This window comes from Pantherophis guttatus, chromosome 5 (genome assembly GCF_059756535.1).
Source record: "Pantherophis guttatus breed Tessera chromosome 5, ASM5975653v1, whole genome shotgun sequence".
NCBI lineage: Eukaryota > Metazoa > Chordata > Lepidosauria > Squamata > Colubridae > Pantherophis > Pantherophis guttatus.
The window spans coordinates 59,054,709-59,070,958 of NC_142067.1; the positions used below are offsets into that span (position 1 = coordinate 59,054,709).

At 38.4% G+C, this 16,250-nt stretch overlaps 1 protein-coding gene across 1 annotated transcript in view; it reads left to right on the forward strand.

Annotated features, from left to right (window-relative positions):
- Nucleotides 1–9,335: 9,335 nt before the first annotated feature.
- Nucleotides 9,336–16,250, forward strand: part of EFHC2 (EF-hand domain containing 2) — a 54,009-nt gene continuing 47,094 nt past the window's right edge. Inside the window, exons 1-3 of the mRNA XM_034423872.3 lie at nt 9,336–9,464; nt 10,828–11,016; nt 14,101–14,251. Of these exons, the coding sequence (XP_034279763.1) occupies nt 9,423–9,464; nt 10,828–11,016; nt 14,101–14,251 (382 nt within the window). The 5' untranslated portion in view covers nt 9,336–9,422. The remainder of the gene's footprint in view (nt 9,465–10,827; nt 11,017–14,100; nt 14,252–16,250) is intronic.

Here is a 16,250-nt window from a genome sequence, read left to right on the forward strand (position 1 = left end):
TTGCCCAGGAGCTGTGAAAGTAAGAAAGGGGACACCCTTCGGTCCCTTTGAACTCTGGCCACAAGGGCTGTTAAGACTATCCTGGTGCTCTTGGGACAAATAAAACCTGCCCTCAAGGGAATCAATGACTGCTCCCAGATGGAGTAAATGGGTCGAAGGAGTCAAATGACTCTTCTCCACGTTAATGGAGAACCCATGGGAAGCGAGGACATGAAGTGTTACATGGAGGTCCTCAGCTGCTCGCTGTGCCAAAGGGGACAAAATTAAAATATTATCCAGGTAGCAGTGTAGACGAATCGATTTGGCCCTAATAGAGGCAGCCAAGGAGGATAAAACCTTGGTGAAACTACAGGGAGCGGAGGTCAGCCCAAAGGGCAAAGCCCGATATTGATAATGGGCCCCTGTGTAACAAAACCTGAGAAACCTTCGATGAGAACGGAGGATTGGAATATGGAGGTAAACCTTGGTGAGGTCAATAGAGGTGAGGAAGTCACCCTTCCTAACGCCGAATGGATCACAGAGACTGCATTTTGAACCATTTATATACAATATAACAACTCAGACATTTTAAGGTCCAGAATGGGTCTCTACCCCCCCCCCCCGATGATTTTTGGAACAAGAAAAACACAGGAATAAAATCCTAGCCTGAATTGATCTTCAGGCACTTTCTGGATAGCTCTAATTTCAAGCTGATGCTGTACCACTAAATCCATGAGGATCCACTTGTCTTTGTTGTAAGACAGTGGGCAGCGTATAAAAAACGTCGGAGGGATTGAGAAAAATTCCAGGGATAAATCCAATTTTATACTATCCCTGACTCACTTATCAGATGTTGTTCTCTCCCATCGGTTGGTAAAGAAGGCCAAACTGCCGCCAATGGGAGGACCAGGAATGCAGCTAGCGATGGCACCGGATCGAACGACCTCCTCCCCCTCGAAAGGGCCATTTACTCAAAAAGGGTCTACTTCTTGAAGACCTGTCATGGAGCCCCCTCTGTCTCGGAGGGAAAGTTCCCTGAAAATGAGAAGAACCCTCTCTGATCCCCAAAACTGGAGGCAATGGGAGTACGATAGAAAACGGGACTCCCCCCCTACAGTGAGCAGCTGGCAAAACCTTCCATTTGTCCTTGGTTTCAACCAGAACTGTGTCAAATGGATCTCCAAACAATTTAGTCCCCGTAAAGGGAACCAAAGCCAAATGCCACTTGTGTCTAGCATCTGCCTGCCAATGTCTGAGCTAGACCAAGCGGCGAGCTGCCACCGAAGATGCTAGGGATTTAGAAGTGAAACTTGCAGAGTTGAGGGTGGCGTCAGCTGAAAATTGGACTGCAGCAATGATTTTATTCAGGTCCTACTGCAGTCTGGTGTCCTCAGGTGACAATTTACCCTGCAACTGGCACAACCACAGTAATGTTGCCCTTTTGAAAAAAGATGCAGTGGTTGCTGAGCGAATCACCCAGGGAGCCCCTTGATGTGCCCATTGAAGGACCAAGTCAGACCGCTGTTCCTCTGGATGCAGCCCCTCATCCGGATCCCCCAGGATGGTGGTGTTTGGCAGCAGAGTGGTGACTGGGGCATCCACAGTCGGCACTTGGAGGAGTGCTGCCAATTCAGGTGCCATGTTGAAGAAGCGCCTGTCAGCCAAAGACAACACCAAAGCCAACCCGGGTGAGGACCATTGCTTCCTGACAACGTCGAGGAAAAGAGGAGATGCTGGAATGGAATCCACCGGCTTGGTAGGTTCTGCAAATAGAGGGTTCAGACCCCCATGAGATGATGGAGTGACTGTCTCAGTAGAACAAGAGCCAAGCTGTGCAGCATTGGAAGCCTTAAAGAGTGTAAGACTTGAAAATGGCCTGAGGAAAGAGACCAGTGAAAGTGGGTTGCTCTGGGGGAAAAGCTTCATCATCAGAAAGATCTGATTCCCGGGGCTCAACCTCACCAAGAAGCGATGGGCGGCCTCCATGGGAGGGAGCCAGGGAACCTGAAGGCAGAGTAGACAAGGAGTCGTTTTAGTAATCCCAATCAGGAGAAGCAGAAGCGATGGACTGCATAGAAGGTTCCCTGCTGGGAGGCACCAATCCTGCTGACAACGATTGTTGATTAGCTGCGGCAATAATATGCTGAATGTTCTCAGGTAGAATAAGGTTGTGAACCTGGTCTTGAGAAGGTCCTGCCTCCATGGAAGTGTGGACCGAAGAAGGTGCTGGACCCATGTTAGGAGCAGGCGTAGTATCACCAGCAGGAGCAGGAGCAGATGCTGAGACCATAGTGGGCCCCCACAATCCAGATGTTGAAATGGACTCAGGACAATCTCTGAGAGACACTTGGTCTGGGGTCACCATGGAAGACCACTCCAGAGGCAGCTCTGTGCCGGAAGGACAAACTCCCTCCATGGGCGCTGCAGCTAAAGGCAGATGACTACTAGCCTTATTGCAAATCTTTTGCAAGGCTTTGTCCCTGCGCCTCTCATCTTTCAAAGATGCAGAACTGTGACTGTAAGGCTTGTAGTGAGGACGTGTGTCCTTGTTGCCTGAGGCCTTAACCCATGGGCTGTGGGCTTGGGAAGGGCCAGGAACAGCGTCCTTTGGAACCGAGATTGATTGTTCATGTGCCCCGGCCTTTCAGCCATGCTTTGATTTAGTTAAAGCTTTGTGCATTATCAAGCAGACTGATGCTGCCCTTGGAACAAAGGTGTGGCAAAGGATGGATAGAACAAGGTCACCAAGACAAACAGAGTCTGTCAGAGCACTGCCAGTTCAAATTTCAAACCACCTTGCAAAATGGCCACCGCCCCGGCCACAGTTAGTCTCGGAGGGCAAGGAGACCCTCGGAAAATTCACAAGAATGGCCGGTCAGGATCAGCTGTAAAGCATGTTTGCGCTGCCAAAAATCGAGCGTGAAGCTCAAATGGCGGGCAGTCAGTAATGGCGGAGCGTGAAGCTCCTATACACAATGCACGATTGCGCTGACTGAAATTTGAGCGTGAAGCTCAAAAGGCGGCGGGTAACAAGCTGAGTGCGCAGCTCCTACGGCAGCCAATGAAGCGTGCAAGTCAAAACCGCTGTTAAGTGCTTCAGAAGGGCACGAAGGTCCAATACTAAAATGCGTGATTGCACTAACAGAAACTTGAGCGCGAAACTCAAAATGGTAGCTGTGAAACCAGTAGAGGAGCATGAAGCTCCTAGGGCGGCAAATGAAGCATGTAAGATCCAACCACTCTGCCTAGCTTCGGAAGTCGCTGCCGCCAAGCTGGAGAATAATTAGGCAGGGCTGTCGCCTCTCAGGTTGCAGGCGGGCGAAAGGGGAGCGCAAAGTTCCACAAACAGAATCAGATGTCGGGCGGCTTCTGTCAGCTGAAAGAGCAAACAGCCATCCGACTAACCTTCAGGCGAGCACTAAGCTCCACACAATTCTTCCGGCTGTGGGGAGCGCGAAGCTCTGCAAATAATGCCAGCTCCCATTGGAGCGCGAAACTCCACATCGCTCCAGAATACCTGCTGTTCAACAGAGCTTGAAACCTTCAATTAAATCAAATAGAGAGCTGAGAAAACCCCAAATGTAAGTTAGCCAAAGCTAGCTGCAGGGGAAAAGGCAGGATCCACTAAGGTGGAATCAGTCTTGTCACTCATGATTCTGGTGAAATTCCTGGAAATCCAATCCAAAGTATGCAGAAACATCAATCAATGAATGCCAGAGTAACAGTGCCAGAGAAACGTCCGTCCAGTCTGAAGGACTGAGTCAAAAGCTGGAAGCCCTTAGCAACAAGGGCGGGACTTAATAACTCTGACAGACTCAGTCTTTCAATCTGAACAGACGAGTACAACCCATGCCTGGCTGCTGTCTCCACCCACAATGGAGAATATATAGTTATTTGTTAAGTATTAAGATGGAAGATAAACAGGTAAAAGAGACAATAATAGTATGGGCTAAAAACTTTGGCTATCTGATTAAATAAATGGCAGATAAATGGCAGAAACTATGGAATAGAAATTATAAATTAACAATGTCTACTGCATACAAAGAAAATCTTTATAAAATGTTTTATAGATGGCAAGGTTAGCAAAGATGTTTAAGGATAAGGCCACAAAATGTTGGAAATGCCATCAAACACCTGGTTCGTACTATCATATATGGTGGACCTGCCCAAAAGCACAAAAATATGGGACAAAAATACATACATGGTTGGAAAAAATGGTAAAACAACATATTGATTTGAAACCAAAAATATTCTTGTTGGGCATTTTACTGGATAAGTATAATAAAGGGAATGCATATTTCATTTTACATGTACTGACTGCAGCTAGAATTGTATTTGCACAACAATGGAAAAATGATGAGACCCTGTCTGAGGGGAATGTAATTAAGAAAATATTAGAATGTGCAGAAATGGATAGGCTAACACTTACAATTAAGGAAAAGAAAGAAACGGAATACTTTTTGACCTGGGACTTATTTTATCAATGGTTAGCTGACAAAAACAGGAGCTAGAAACAGGGAAATACATGGAAAGGATCAATGATATAAGAAAGGTATGTTAAAATGGTTGAGTAAACATTATTGTTATTGCTGCTGCTGTTGTTATTATTATTATTATTTACTTTATTCATTAAACATGAAACTCAGTCAACTGAACATTCAAAAATGCATCACAAATACCACTGATGGTGTACAGGTTGCTGCCAGTGTCCTAGGTATCAACCAATACCTTCTTAAGATGTATGATGTTCCAAGTAGGGCAGTTTTTTGCAGTTCCGCTGGTGTTATTGCAGGAAGCTGCAATTTGTTGATGTATCTTATAAAATTCTTGGACATGGTACCAAGTGTCCCGATGACAATGGGTATCACTGTTACATGTTTCATCCATAGCCGTGTAGTTTTGATGGCCAGATCACAATATTTCATGATTTTTTCCAGTTCTTTTTCTTCGACTCTGGCATCTCCTGGTACCACGATGTCAATAAATTGTACGTTTCGGTTTTCGACAACTGTGATATCTGGCGTGTTGTGTTCCAAGTGACGATCTGTCTGTATTCGAAAGTCCCATAAGTTCTTCACCTTCTCATTTTCTATAACTTTTTCCACTTTTTGTTCCCATGACTTTTTGGATACAGATAAGTCGTATTTTTTACATAATGACCAGTGGATTAATTTAGCAACTTGGTCGTGTCTAGCTTTGTAATCAGTTTGTGTGATTTTGCTGCATTCACATATTAAATGTGAAACAGTTTCGACTTTGTTGTTGCAAAGTTGGCAGTTTGAATTGTCGGTGGATTTTTGTATCTTTGCTTTCATGGCATTAGTTTGTAGTGCTTGTTCTTGAGCAGCGAGTACTAAACCTTCCATTTCTTTCTTGATGGTCCCCATCTTAAGCCATGCCCATGTAAAGTTGTCATCACATTTTCCTTCAATGTTTTTCAAATGCTGTCCATGCAAAGCTTTGGTTTTCCATCTATTTAATCTGTCATCCAGCTGTTTTTCCTTATATTCTGCCTTTGTTTCTGTTGTTTTTATAATGTTATCTGTTTTCACAGCCTGCAGCAATTTTTTTGTACTTTGGTTCACATAATCATTCAAACTTCGTTTTTCTTCTTCTACAGTTTGATGGATTTGCAATAGTCCTCTGCCCCCTATTTTTCTTGGCAGGTACAACTTGTTGATGTCACTTCGTGGATGTAAAGCGTGGTACATATTCAAAAGTTTGTGCATTTCCGGTCCAAGTTTTCCAGTTCAGCCAAAGTCCAGTTGATGATTCCAGCTGGAACTGCCCATGTATTAATGCCTCTAATTATGTTTCCAGCATTCGGCTTTGATTTTAATATTTTGTGGACCCTCCTGATGTATTCCTTTTGTCTCGACTCTTTGTGACTTTTCCAATCAAGATGTTATCTGCTTCCAATATGCCTAGGTATTTGTAACCATCATCCTTTGCTAATGCTTTTACTATGTTTCCATTTCCCAGTTCTATTCCTTCTGTTTTTTCCATTTTTCCTTGCTGCATGGATAATATAGCACATTTTTCAAGTCCATTATTATTGTTGTTGTTGTTGTTGTTGTTATTATTGTAATGAATACTGTTGTAAACATTTTGATTATTTCCTAAAACTATTTGTACCCAGACAACACACTGAAAATGGAATTTTTATATGTTATAAAATAAAAAATGTGAAGCAAAAAAAAAAAAAAAGATGCTCAGAAGGCCATGAACCAATCAATGTTCCCTCTGGCTGAACCTATAGGAGAATGCAAAACACTGTCTCCTGTCCCAAATTACTGCCAAATCTGGAGCAGTAAAAATTCCATTCACCTCTGAGTTGCCTCAAAAGGGAAGAAAATACTTTGCTATCAACCTCCTTATTTTTCTTTTGTTCAATTGATATACACCTCCCTGCCTGTATTGTATGTATGTGTGTATACTTTTTAGTCTTTGTGAGTTAAATTCATGTGTTATGAATTTGTTTGATGTATTACATATGTTGTGACTAGTTCAATGTAATTTTATCATGAATCAATCTTTATTAGGCAGAATGAAATAATGATTTTTTAAAATCTTTGGTCACTGCTATATTTATTCATATAGGAATGAATACTGGCCAAATTACAATTCAGGTAGAAATTACCACAAAATTTTTCTATTGCAAAATAGACCAGCAAATAAAATCCACTAAACCTCTTTTTGTTTATAAAGCGATTTGCAAGTGGCATTTTGAAAATATGTAGAATACAGAAGGTTTGCTTGTTAATAAAGAACTAAGATATTTTGGTCTTGATATGGAAAAGAAAAAGGATTTGTAGTAAGCACAAAGGATACACAGAAAGGATACCAACATTTGTTTACTAAACTTTGAATAAAATTAAATGACAACTGATGTGCATTTTTAAATTATTGGTTCCCAAGTTGGCATTGTTTATAAAAGAGTTTGGTTGATTCAGTTAATTTATTTTTAACAAAGAAGCTGTAAAAAGAGCCGAGGTGGCGCAGTGGTTAGAGTGCAGTACTGCAGCTACTTTAGCTGACTGCTAGTTCAGCAGATCAACAGATCAAATCTCACCGGCTCAAGGTTGACTCAGCCTTCCATCCTTCCGAGGTGGGTAAAATGAGGACCCAGATTGTTGGGGGCAATATGTTGTTCATGTTGTCTTTGTTGTAAGCCGCCCAGAGTCCTCGGAGAGTGGGTGGCATAGAAATATGAATAATAAATTAAATAAATAAACTAGAGTTTACTTCTATTCCATTATCAACTGGCTACAAAAATGGTAATCAATGATATAAGAAAGAGACTTATTTCTCTTGGCTTCCTTTTGAAAAGACACAATAATTGAACTGTAGATAAATTGAAGATTGTCTTTTCACAAAGAAATTGTATGAAGAACAAAATGTGAGGCCTTACACACTACAAAATTTGTGCAAATAGACTCAGATTAACAGATTAACAGAGTTGGAAGGGACCTTCTAGTCCAACCCCACCCCCCCAAGCAGGAGACCCTACACCATTTCTGAATAAAATAAGTATAAAATAAGTATAAAAAATAAGTATAAAATAAGTTTAAAATAAGCCTAGCTGCTAAGAAAGTAATTGATAAAAAGGAAATATAGTGTTGCGATAGCAGTTGAATAGGGAAGCAGCTACTGCTAGCTTCATGTCACTCAACATTATCTCTTTGTAATATATATTTTTTTTTAATTTGATTTATATGCCGCCCTTCTCCGAAGACTCAGGGCGGCTTACAGTGCGTTAAGCAATAGCCTTCATACTTTTGTATATTTATACAAAGTCAGCTTATTGCCCCCACAAACTGGGTCCTCATTTAACCTACCTTAGAAAGGATGGAAGGCTGAGTCAACCTTGAGCCTTGGAGAGATTCGAACCAGCAGTAAATTGCAGGCAGCTGTGTTAATAACAGGGTGCTTTAAACCACTGTAGTACCAAGGCTCTGGGTATAGGTAGAGGAGAGGAAAGAAAATGATTTCCCAGGAAGCTGTGCCAGTTATACAATGGCTTAATTTTTGGTTTTTATTCACAATTCATGTTGTTGGCAAAAACACCAGATACAAGTAGCATAAAGTATGTTTCAAGCAGGGATCTTAAATCATACCAGTAATTGATTATATTTTAAAAGGCCAACAAATTGAGTCTAGATGTTACCCAGATATACAACTATACACTGAACAGTGGCCTGCTGTAAGGTCAACATGATGGAGATAAAGATTCCATGCATTCCAATATAAAATATTTTTTCTTCTTGCACAAGAATTTTCACACAAACACATTGATATGTCACCAGAAAACTGCTGTCCATTTGCAGGTGAATTAAATTATGGAGTATGTGGCTGAATTCATCATGTTTGTGCTGTTTTAAATACTTTAAAAAGACAAAGGATTATAGAATACCAGCCAATCACATCAGGAAAGGTGCTAGGTTATGTAATTCCAATTTGAAATCAAGATATTAGATAAGGAACAAATTGGGGATTAGTATTTACTTCATCAAATGTGAAAATGAAACAAACTATCTACACTTCTCAGGCTACAGGTGAGTATAGACAAATATATATAACTGAATTTAGTGAATGATATTATATTACAGTTTAATAAATCACCCTAAGATGTTTAGTTGATATTATCCTACTCATTTCAAAAAGACTTATACTCCTAAATGTGTATAACAAATTTTAGTTAAATATACACAAAAGAACAATGATCATTCCCTGCAGGACTGATTGATGAGGTATTATCTCGCCACTCATGGAGTGAACAGAAAACAAAAAGCAAAATCAGTGCTGACAGAATTTTAGACTCAGGAGTTCCAGATTTTTTTTTGGGGGGGGGGGAGACTTTCCCAAGGTGGTAGATGCCTCCTAAAATAAAAATGGAAGAATTTCGAAATCCGAATTTCCGAAGTGAAGTTAGCTGTATTTCATATACCACCTAATATATTGGTAATATAGTGAGGCACCACAATAAGTAACTGTAAGCTATAATATAATAAAAGGGCTACCTGTTGTTATGTCCATTTTCAAGAATTGGCCTATGTCAATGAAAATGTCCATTTAATTAATTTGTGACCTGGGATGGCAACAATCCCTTGGATATGCACGATGAAAAGGAAGAAAGACCTTTCCTAGGAGTCCCGTAGATGGAACTTCGCATAACCCAACAGCAAAGCGCGAGCCAACAGCCCAAGCAGGTTTTGCGGCAGAGTCTTGTGTCTGCAGGGGGCAGCAAAGAGCAGGGGCGAAGCGAACGCACTATTCCCCGCCACCCTATGTGACGTCAAATGGGGGTCTCCAGGCAACTGGACTCCAAACAGCGCTGCTGCGCTTCCTTCGGCCTTGGTAGCGCGGAGGGCGGTCAGCCAGGTTCGGGCAGCAACACCAGCCCTGAGGCGGCGGGGGGCGCGGCAGGCAGGACCGGCACAACTATGGCGCTACCGCTCCTGCCCGGGAACTCTTTCAACAGGAATGTAAGTAATGTTGAGTAAGATCCAGGAGCCACCGGGAGCTCTCTAAATTTAGGTTTACAGAATGTTTTGCGGGGATACCTATGCACGTGTGTAAACTTCGTTCGTGAAACTAATTCTAAATGCCCAATAACTGCCGTCCAACCAGAGAAAGAATCTCTTCCCTTCAGAAGGCAGACTCAAACTCTGTCTTTGATCAAGTCTCAGATTATTTATAGGATTCGTCAATGTGGTATAATCCCGGCTTGCTTCCTGGACCTGCATCATCTGGGTAAAGAAAAGGCTAAACCTGATTATTGGGAGTCCTTGCTAGAAATATGGGGTGACGAAACAGGAGCTCTGTCTGCACCCAGGCGACAGAGAAGGTGGATGAATCAGTTTTGTATTTTCACTCTTCTTTCATTGCTAAAATTGGCAGGATATTGTATATATATATATATATATATATATATATATATATATATATATATATATATATATATATATATATATATATATATATGTATATGTATATGTATATGTATATGTATATGTATATGTATATGTATATGTATATATACACCCTGCCTTTCTTAGTGTATAATGCTTTCTGATATAAGGATATGGCTAAATCTTATATTGAGAAGGATTTTACAACTGATTGGCAGTGCAGGTTAGAGATTCAGCCAACATCATTCCTTGGTCTGCTATTCATCTATGCAGATATAAAAATATCTTATACTTAAAAAAGCCAACTTATTCCAGTACTCCTATCCTTATTTGATATTTGAATTTACCCAAAGTGTAGCTGTCCACTTTTTCCTCTGTTTTTTTAGAGCCATGGTACAATTAAATGTTTCAGAAGTACCTCCATAGAAGTTGCCTCTTGCACCACCAGCACTCCATAATTTTAGTAGTTTCTTAAGTCACTATTGCATATGTGTGTGTGAGTGAGTGTGTGTGTGTGTGTGTGTGTGTGTGAGAGAGAGAGAGAGAGAGAAAATAAGAGATCATTAAAATGTATATGTATGTTTTCACAGAGCATATCCATTCCCATTGTTATTTACAGAAGTAGCACTTTAAATCTGCAAAGTCAGGTCTGTGTTTTGTTACATGATAAATTTTGACATTGGTTCTTGTAAAGCTAAGGCACAGTATTAAGATGGACTCTTAACATTATGCAGTCTTGCCCCACCTTTATCTTTAAATGTGATTGAAAACATACAATATTTCATCACTGATAATAAAACTGACTGCCACTCAGGTTTCTTCAGAGTTTTATGGATTTGAATAATTATTGTATAAATTATTTTGTATATTTAAAACATTCTTTTCCTTTCTTTTTTTTTTTAATAATTCTCTTCTATTTATTTCATTTTGATTGCAGCTAGGAAAAGAAAAGTTCCATAAATCTCAACATTGGAGTTACTGCAATAAGGTTTCTATGTTGGTGGGAGAAGACAAACCTGGAATAGGAGGAGAACCTTTGCTTGGACAAAAACTAAAACCAAAGTATAGTGTATTTCCTAGAGGCGTTGGAAGTGATGCACCTTCATGGGTAGCATTTGATAAACAGGTAATTGATTAGTTTTTTCTCACTGATCTGCTGCTGTTTTTTGTGTGTGTTTTCATTTTCAGTAATTAATTGGATCTTAAAATAAGTTAACTGAAAAAATGAAAGAAGAAAGTTTATTGTACCCCATAAAAAGCATTTTGGGAGAGCCAGAGATTGACCATTGCACATCAGATGGGATGAAGAGGAGGAATTTCTAATGAGGAAGAGAATAGTCCAGAATTGGTGGAAGTCTTTGCTATTGAGTTATTGAAATCTGGCCAGGCTACTAGACAAATTCTGTGCTATTGGACTATATACACAAAACATTTTGGAGGTTGGACAACATATAGAAGTGCCTCAGTGGTGGGTTTTAATTTTTTTTACTACTGGTTCTGTGGGCGTGGCTTGGTGGGTGTGGCATGGCTTGGTAGGCGTGGCAGGGGAAGGATACTGTAAAATCTCCATTCCCACTCCACTCCAGGGGAAGGATACTGCAAAATCCCCATTTCCTCCCAATCAGCTGGGACTTGGGAGGCAGAGAATAGATGGGGGCAGAGCCAGTCAGAATTTTTACTACCGGTTCTCCGAACTACTCAAAATTTCCACTACTGGTTCTCCAGAACTGGTCAGAACCTGCTGAAACCCACCTCTGAAGTGCCTGCAGGGACAGTTAGAAGTCAAATCTTCTAGCGCTCTTCAACAGTTTTTAATTATGTATACATAACTTCTAGTCTGTGTTGGTGTGTGTTGTTCACAAGTCATTTATATAATTAAAGAACTGTACACTCCAACCTTGCAAACTGTTAGATGAAATTTTAACAGATTTATTCAGATAAAAAAAATGTCCAGTCCAATTGACCAGAGATTCTTCTTACTTGCTTCATCTCTGCAATTCATTTATTCTACTGAATTTGTAAGCAAATCAGAGTTTTGTTATCCTGGATTCGCTATGTGCAAAAGCACACTTGGCATACATTTGCTGTTTTATAGATTTTATGAATTTTATAAATATTAGTTGTATCTCCAGTGTTACCTCCTCTTGTGCAATAAATATTAAGGATACATCTAGCTTGGGATTTTGACTATAAAGTTCTGACAGAAAGTAATTAAATTATAAATTTAGAAAAACTCGCAGTACTATGAATGCATTTAGTACCTTAGAAATTGATTTAATTTGCAAGATTATTGTGGGGTTATTTAGGTAATGGTCTATCACAAATCATATTTCTGTACCTTCACACTCTAGCTTGGATGATTGGAAACAGACTGTTATGCTTCCTGTGATTAGCAAGCCCTCTGATCCAGGATTGCCAAACAGTTTAATCCAATTTACTGTCTTGCTTTTCAGATCTTGCTCCAATCACACACTCTAATTACAGACTACTAGAAAACAATGGAAAAGGGCTATTACCCCCTTGTCCATGCTTCTTTCCAAAATGTGTTTGGTTGACCATGTGTTATACAGAATGCTGGACAAGATAAGCCTTTAGCCAGATCCTGTAGGTCTTTTTATTTTTTATATAGACAGAAGTATTCCATTTGTAATCCAGCATTTAAGAGTTTGTATCATGTGAAATGCTCACATACTATTCTTTTTACTCCTAATTTTATATTTTCAAAGTATACAAATTGAAGGATTATGATGATTAGAGAAAGGTTTGCATTTCATGCATAATAATAACACATAAAATGATAATCTTAGTTTTCTGTTTGTGTAATGCTTGCCACATGAATGTAATGTTTGCAGCATGATTTACAAACTAGTTCAGCCAAAGTGTTTTGAAATTAAATCATTTCCCAGTCTGAAAAAAACCCTGTGGGACAGAATTCATATAAATCCAAATAAAATTACTTAGCTGGACTGTGGATTAGGATATTAAATAGTTAAGTCACAAATGGGACAATTCATGCTTGAAAATATTCCTTATAAAACATGTTCATTAAACTGTATTGTCCAAGCAAGCCAAACATAATTCAGTTTCCTGCAGTGCCCCCAGGATTTGGCTAATCTCCATTTTCCCTGTCTACCACCATGTTTTTTTCTCCTTGGTATAGAATTTCTATTAATTTTATTGAAAAAAGGAGAATAAATATCAGCACATACCTGCCAAACACTAGGCAGATGGTGTTAAATTGTTTCCAAAGCTATATACTTACAAGAAAAAAAGGACATTTCAAAAATTCAGAGATTTGAATTACCAGAAAGTATCATCTACAATTTTTTTCCTTGCTAATATGAACATTTTTCTTGATGAGGCTTGTGATTATTTCCATTTGATATTGGTAATGATAGCTGCACAATGTTTAATTAACTATGTATAGCCTGTGTAATTAGAAGATTAAATCTATCATTAAGGGTAAATTCAGACAGGACTCTACCTTTCATAATCTTTTTCTTGCCTACATAGCTGCTGTCCCTCTTATCTTGATAGCAGAACATGCTTTGGTATTCTTTCAGTAAAGCATGCTAAAGGATCTCTTCTTTCTGCAGTATGCCATGCTGATTGCATGCACTACAAAAAATATATGCCATCATATTAAGACAGTTTTAAATAATTTATTTTCCAATGAATATTACAAAACCAGAAAATTTGGATAGCCATGTGTTTACAGTATCAGGACAATCAGACAGAGTGGCATTCAATAGAGTTCCTTTAAAAAAAATATAATTTCTGTTGTTATGTCCCTGACAATTAAAAAAGTTGTTGACATGGGGATTTTCTGTTGATTTTACTCCTCCCTCCCTCCCTCCCTCCCTCCCTCCCTCCCTTCAGAAATAGGAAAATTTAATACTGATTTTCATTCTTAGATTGTTGAGCTATTTTATTTGTGTCATATCTAAATGTAAGAATCTGGATAAATAATCAATTGTATAATCAGATCAATTCCAGTGTTATGATCCTATAAAAAATCAATACAACTAATTAAAATATCTCCATAATAAATACAAAATAGTATAGTTCTTTGTTAGAATCCAACTTTTCCAATGTGTACATGTGTATCCATATGCATATACTGTGTGTGTGTATAGTAGTAGTAGTAGTAGTAGTAGTAGTAGTAGTAGTAGTACTAGAATTGATTTTCTCTGTCTCTGCTTTTATGTAGGTATTGTCTTTTAGTGCTTATTTTGATGAAGAAGTTCCTGACAAAAATCAAGAGCTGTTTAGAATAAGACATTGTAAAATATATTTCTATCTTGAAGATGACACAATTCAGGTTGTTGAACCCCAAGTGAAGAATAGTGGAATTCTACAAGGTATTTTATATCTTTTTTATTGCAAATGTTTTAACAGAATAATAGAGTTGGAAGGATCTTGGGCGGTCTTCTAATCCAACCCTCTGCTCAAGCAGGAGACCTTATACCATTTCAGACAAATGGTTGTCCAATCTCTTCTTAAAAACCTAAAAAAGTAATGGAATACACACAACTTCGGAAGGCAAGCCATTCCAATGATAATTATTTTAACAGTTATTTTTTCTGTTCTGAGAGTTTTTTTTCTTTTGCTTGCCTAATAAATTTTCTGAGAGTCAAGAACCACTTAATTATGTTGAGCTTCAGCCACCATATAAAATTTAGTGATATAGGCCACTATTTGTTGCAATATACAGTATATAGTTTCCCAATATAATTTTGTGATGGTCCTGTGATTAGATTTAAGTGTGAATTATAGAAATGATATTTCATATGAATTATAATTGTGTTTTAAATCTGAAATTGAAAATATAGAGTTTAAATTTCCTTTACCTTTGAGAGTCAACGGTTTAAAGTTGATGACATATTATCAGTAAAAAAATTACATTATTATGCTAAACCTAATAATGTTTATGAACACAAAAAGGAAAAGTTGCATTTTTTTTCAGAAAGGAAATCCTTTTTTCATTCAGTTATAATGAAGAAAACCATTTTTGTTTATTTGCTTTTAGTTTTTAGTATAAGATCTATAGTAATATTTCTGATATTTTTAATACAGCTGTAACACCACCTTGTATGATAGCTAGATAAAAAACTAATGAAGCCTCAGGAGGAGGAGTCTCTTGATCATCTGGTTAAGGATAATCCAGCATTTCTGCTTGCAGTATTCATCCCATGTTTTGTGTTTTCTTTCCAAACCTTAACCCTAACCTAATCTCAATTAATTTTTATGGTTTTGCTAAAGACAATGTGCTAGAAACTGAGACACTATGGATCCTTTAGGTCCAAAATGATTTAGTGATTTAGGGTCAATTGTGTCCCTCAGTCCTAGGGAAAAGGTAATGGCAAACTACTTCTGAAAAATATTGCCAAGAAAATTGCATAGTTCATGTACTTATTAGAATCAGCACTGATTTGAAGATGCACACTATACAATAGATACAAAAGGAGAGGGTTGTGAGGGAAAGTAAAGCAGAGGTATTTTAGTTCATTTGCTGTGCTGTTGGTATAATTGTGTTTGAATGTATTTTTAGAGAAAATTGTTCAGCTAAGGATAGTTTTCTGGAACAAGTTTATAGGTGGTCTTCTAATTTCAGAATTTGATAAGATTGCAGAAAAACAGAAATCTGTATTGTGGTTTTATGTGTTTAAATAAATCCTATTTAATGAAGTAAGATTTTAAATAAGTATGCACAGGAACAGAATAACAGTTAACATTAACTATTAAGAGGGAAACCACCATATTTATGGCACTAGTGACAAATAAAAAAACAAATCCATCAAGAAATCAGAAGACATAACTTATACGAGATTTAACCTGACCTGGTAAGACAGTGATGGCCAGAAAGCAAGGATTTATAGTGATATTTATTGGATTTTAAGAAAATAAATGTCTTTACTTTAAGAAATATCTAGTACAGGTAGTCCTCAATTTATGACCACAATTGAGTCCAAAATTTCTGTTGCTAAGCAAGAAATTTGTTAAGTGAGTTTTGCCCCATTTTACAATCTTTCTTGCCACAGTGAATCAATGCAGTTTTTAAGTTAGTAACACAGTTATTAAGTGAATCTGGTTCTTATTGACTTTGCTTATCAGAAGGCCACAAAAGGTGATCACATGACCCCGGGATGCTGCAACTGTCATTAATATGAGTCAATTGTCTGAATTTTGATCATGCGACCATTGGGATACTGCAATAGTTGTAAGTGTGAAAAATGGTCATAAGTCACATTGTAACTTCAAACAGTCACTAAACAAACTGTTGTAAATTGAGGGTAATCTCAAACAAGGAATGCTAAAATACGGTAATTGTTTGAAACGTTACATCTTTACCTAGTAAGC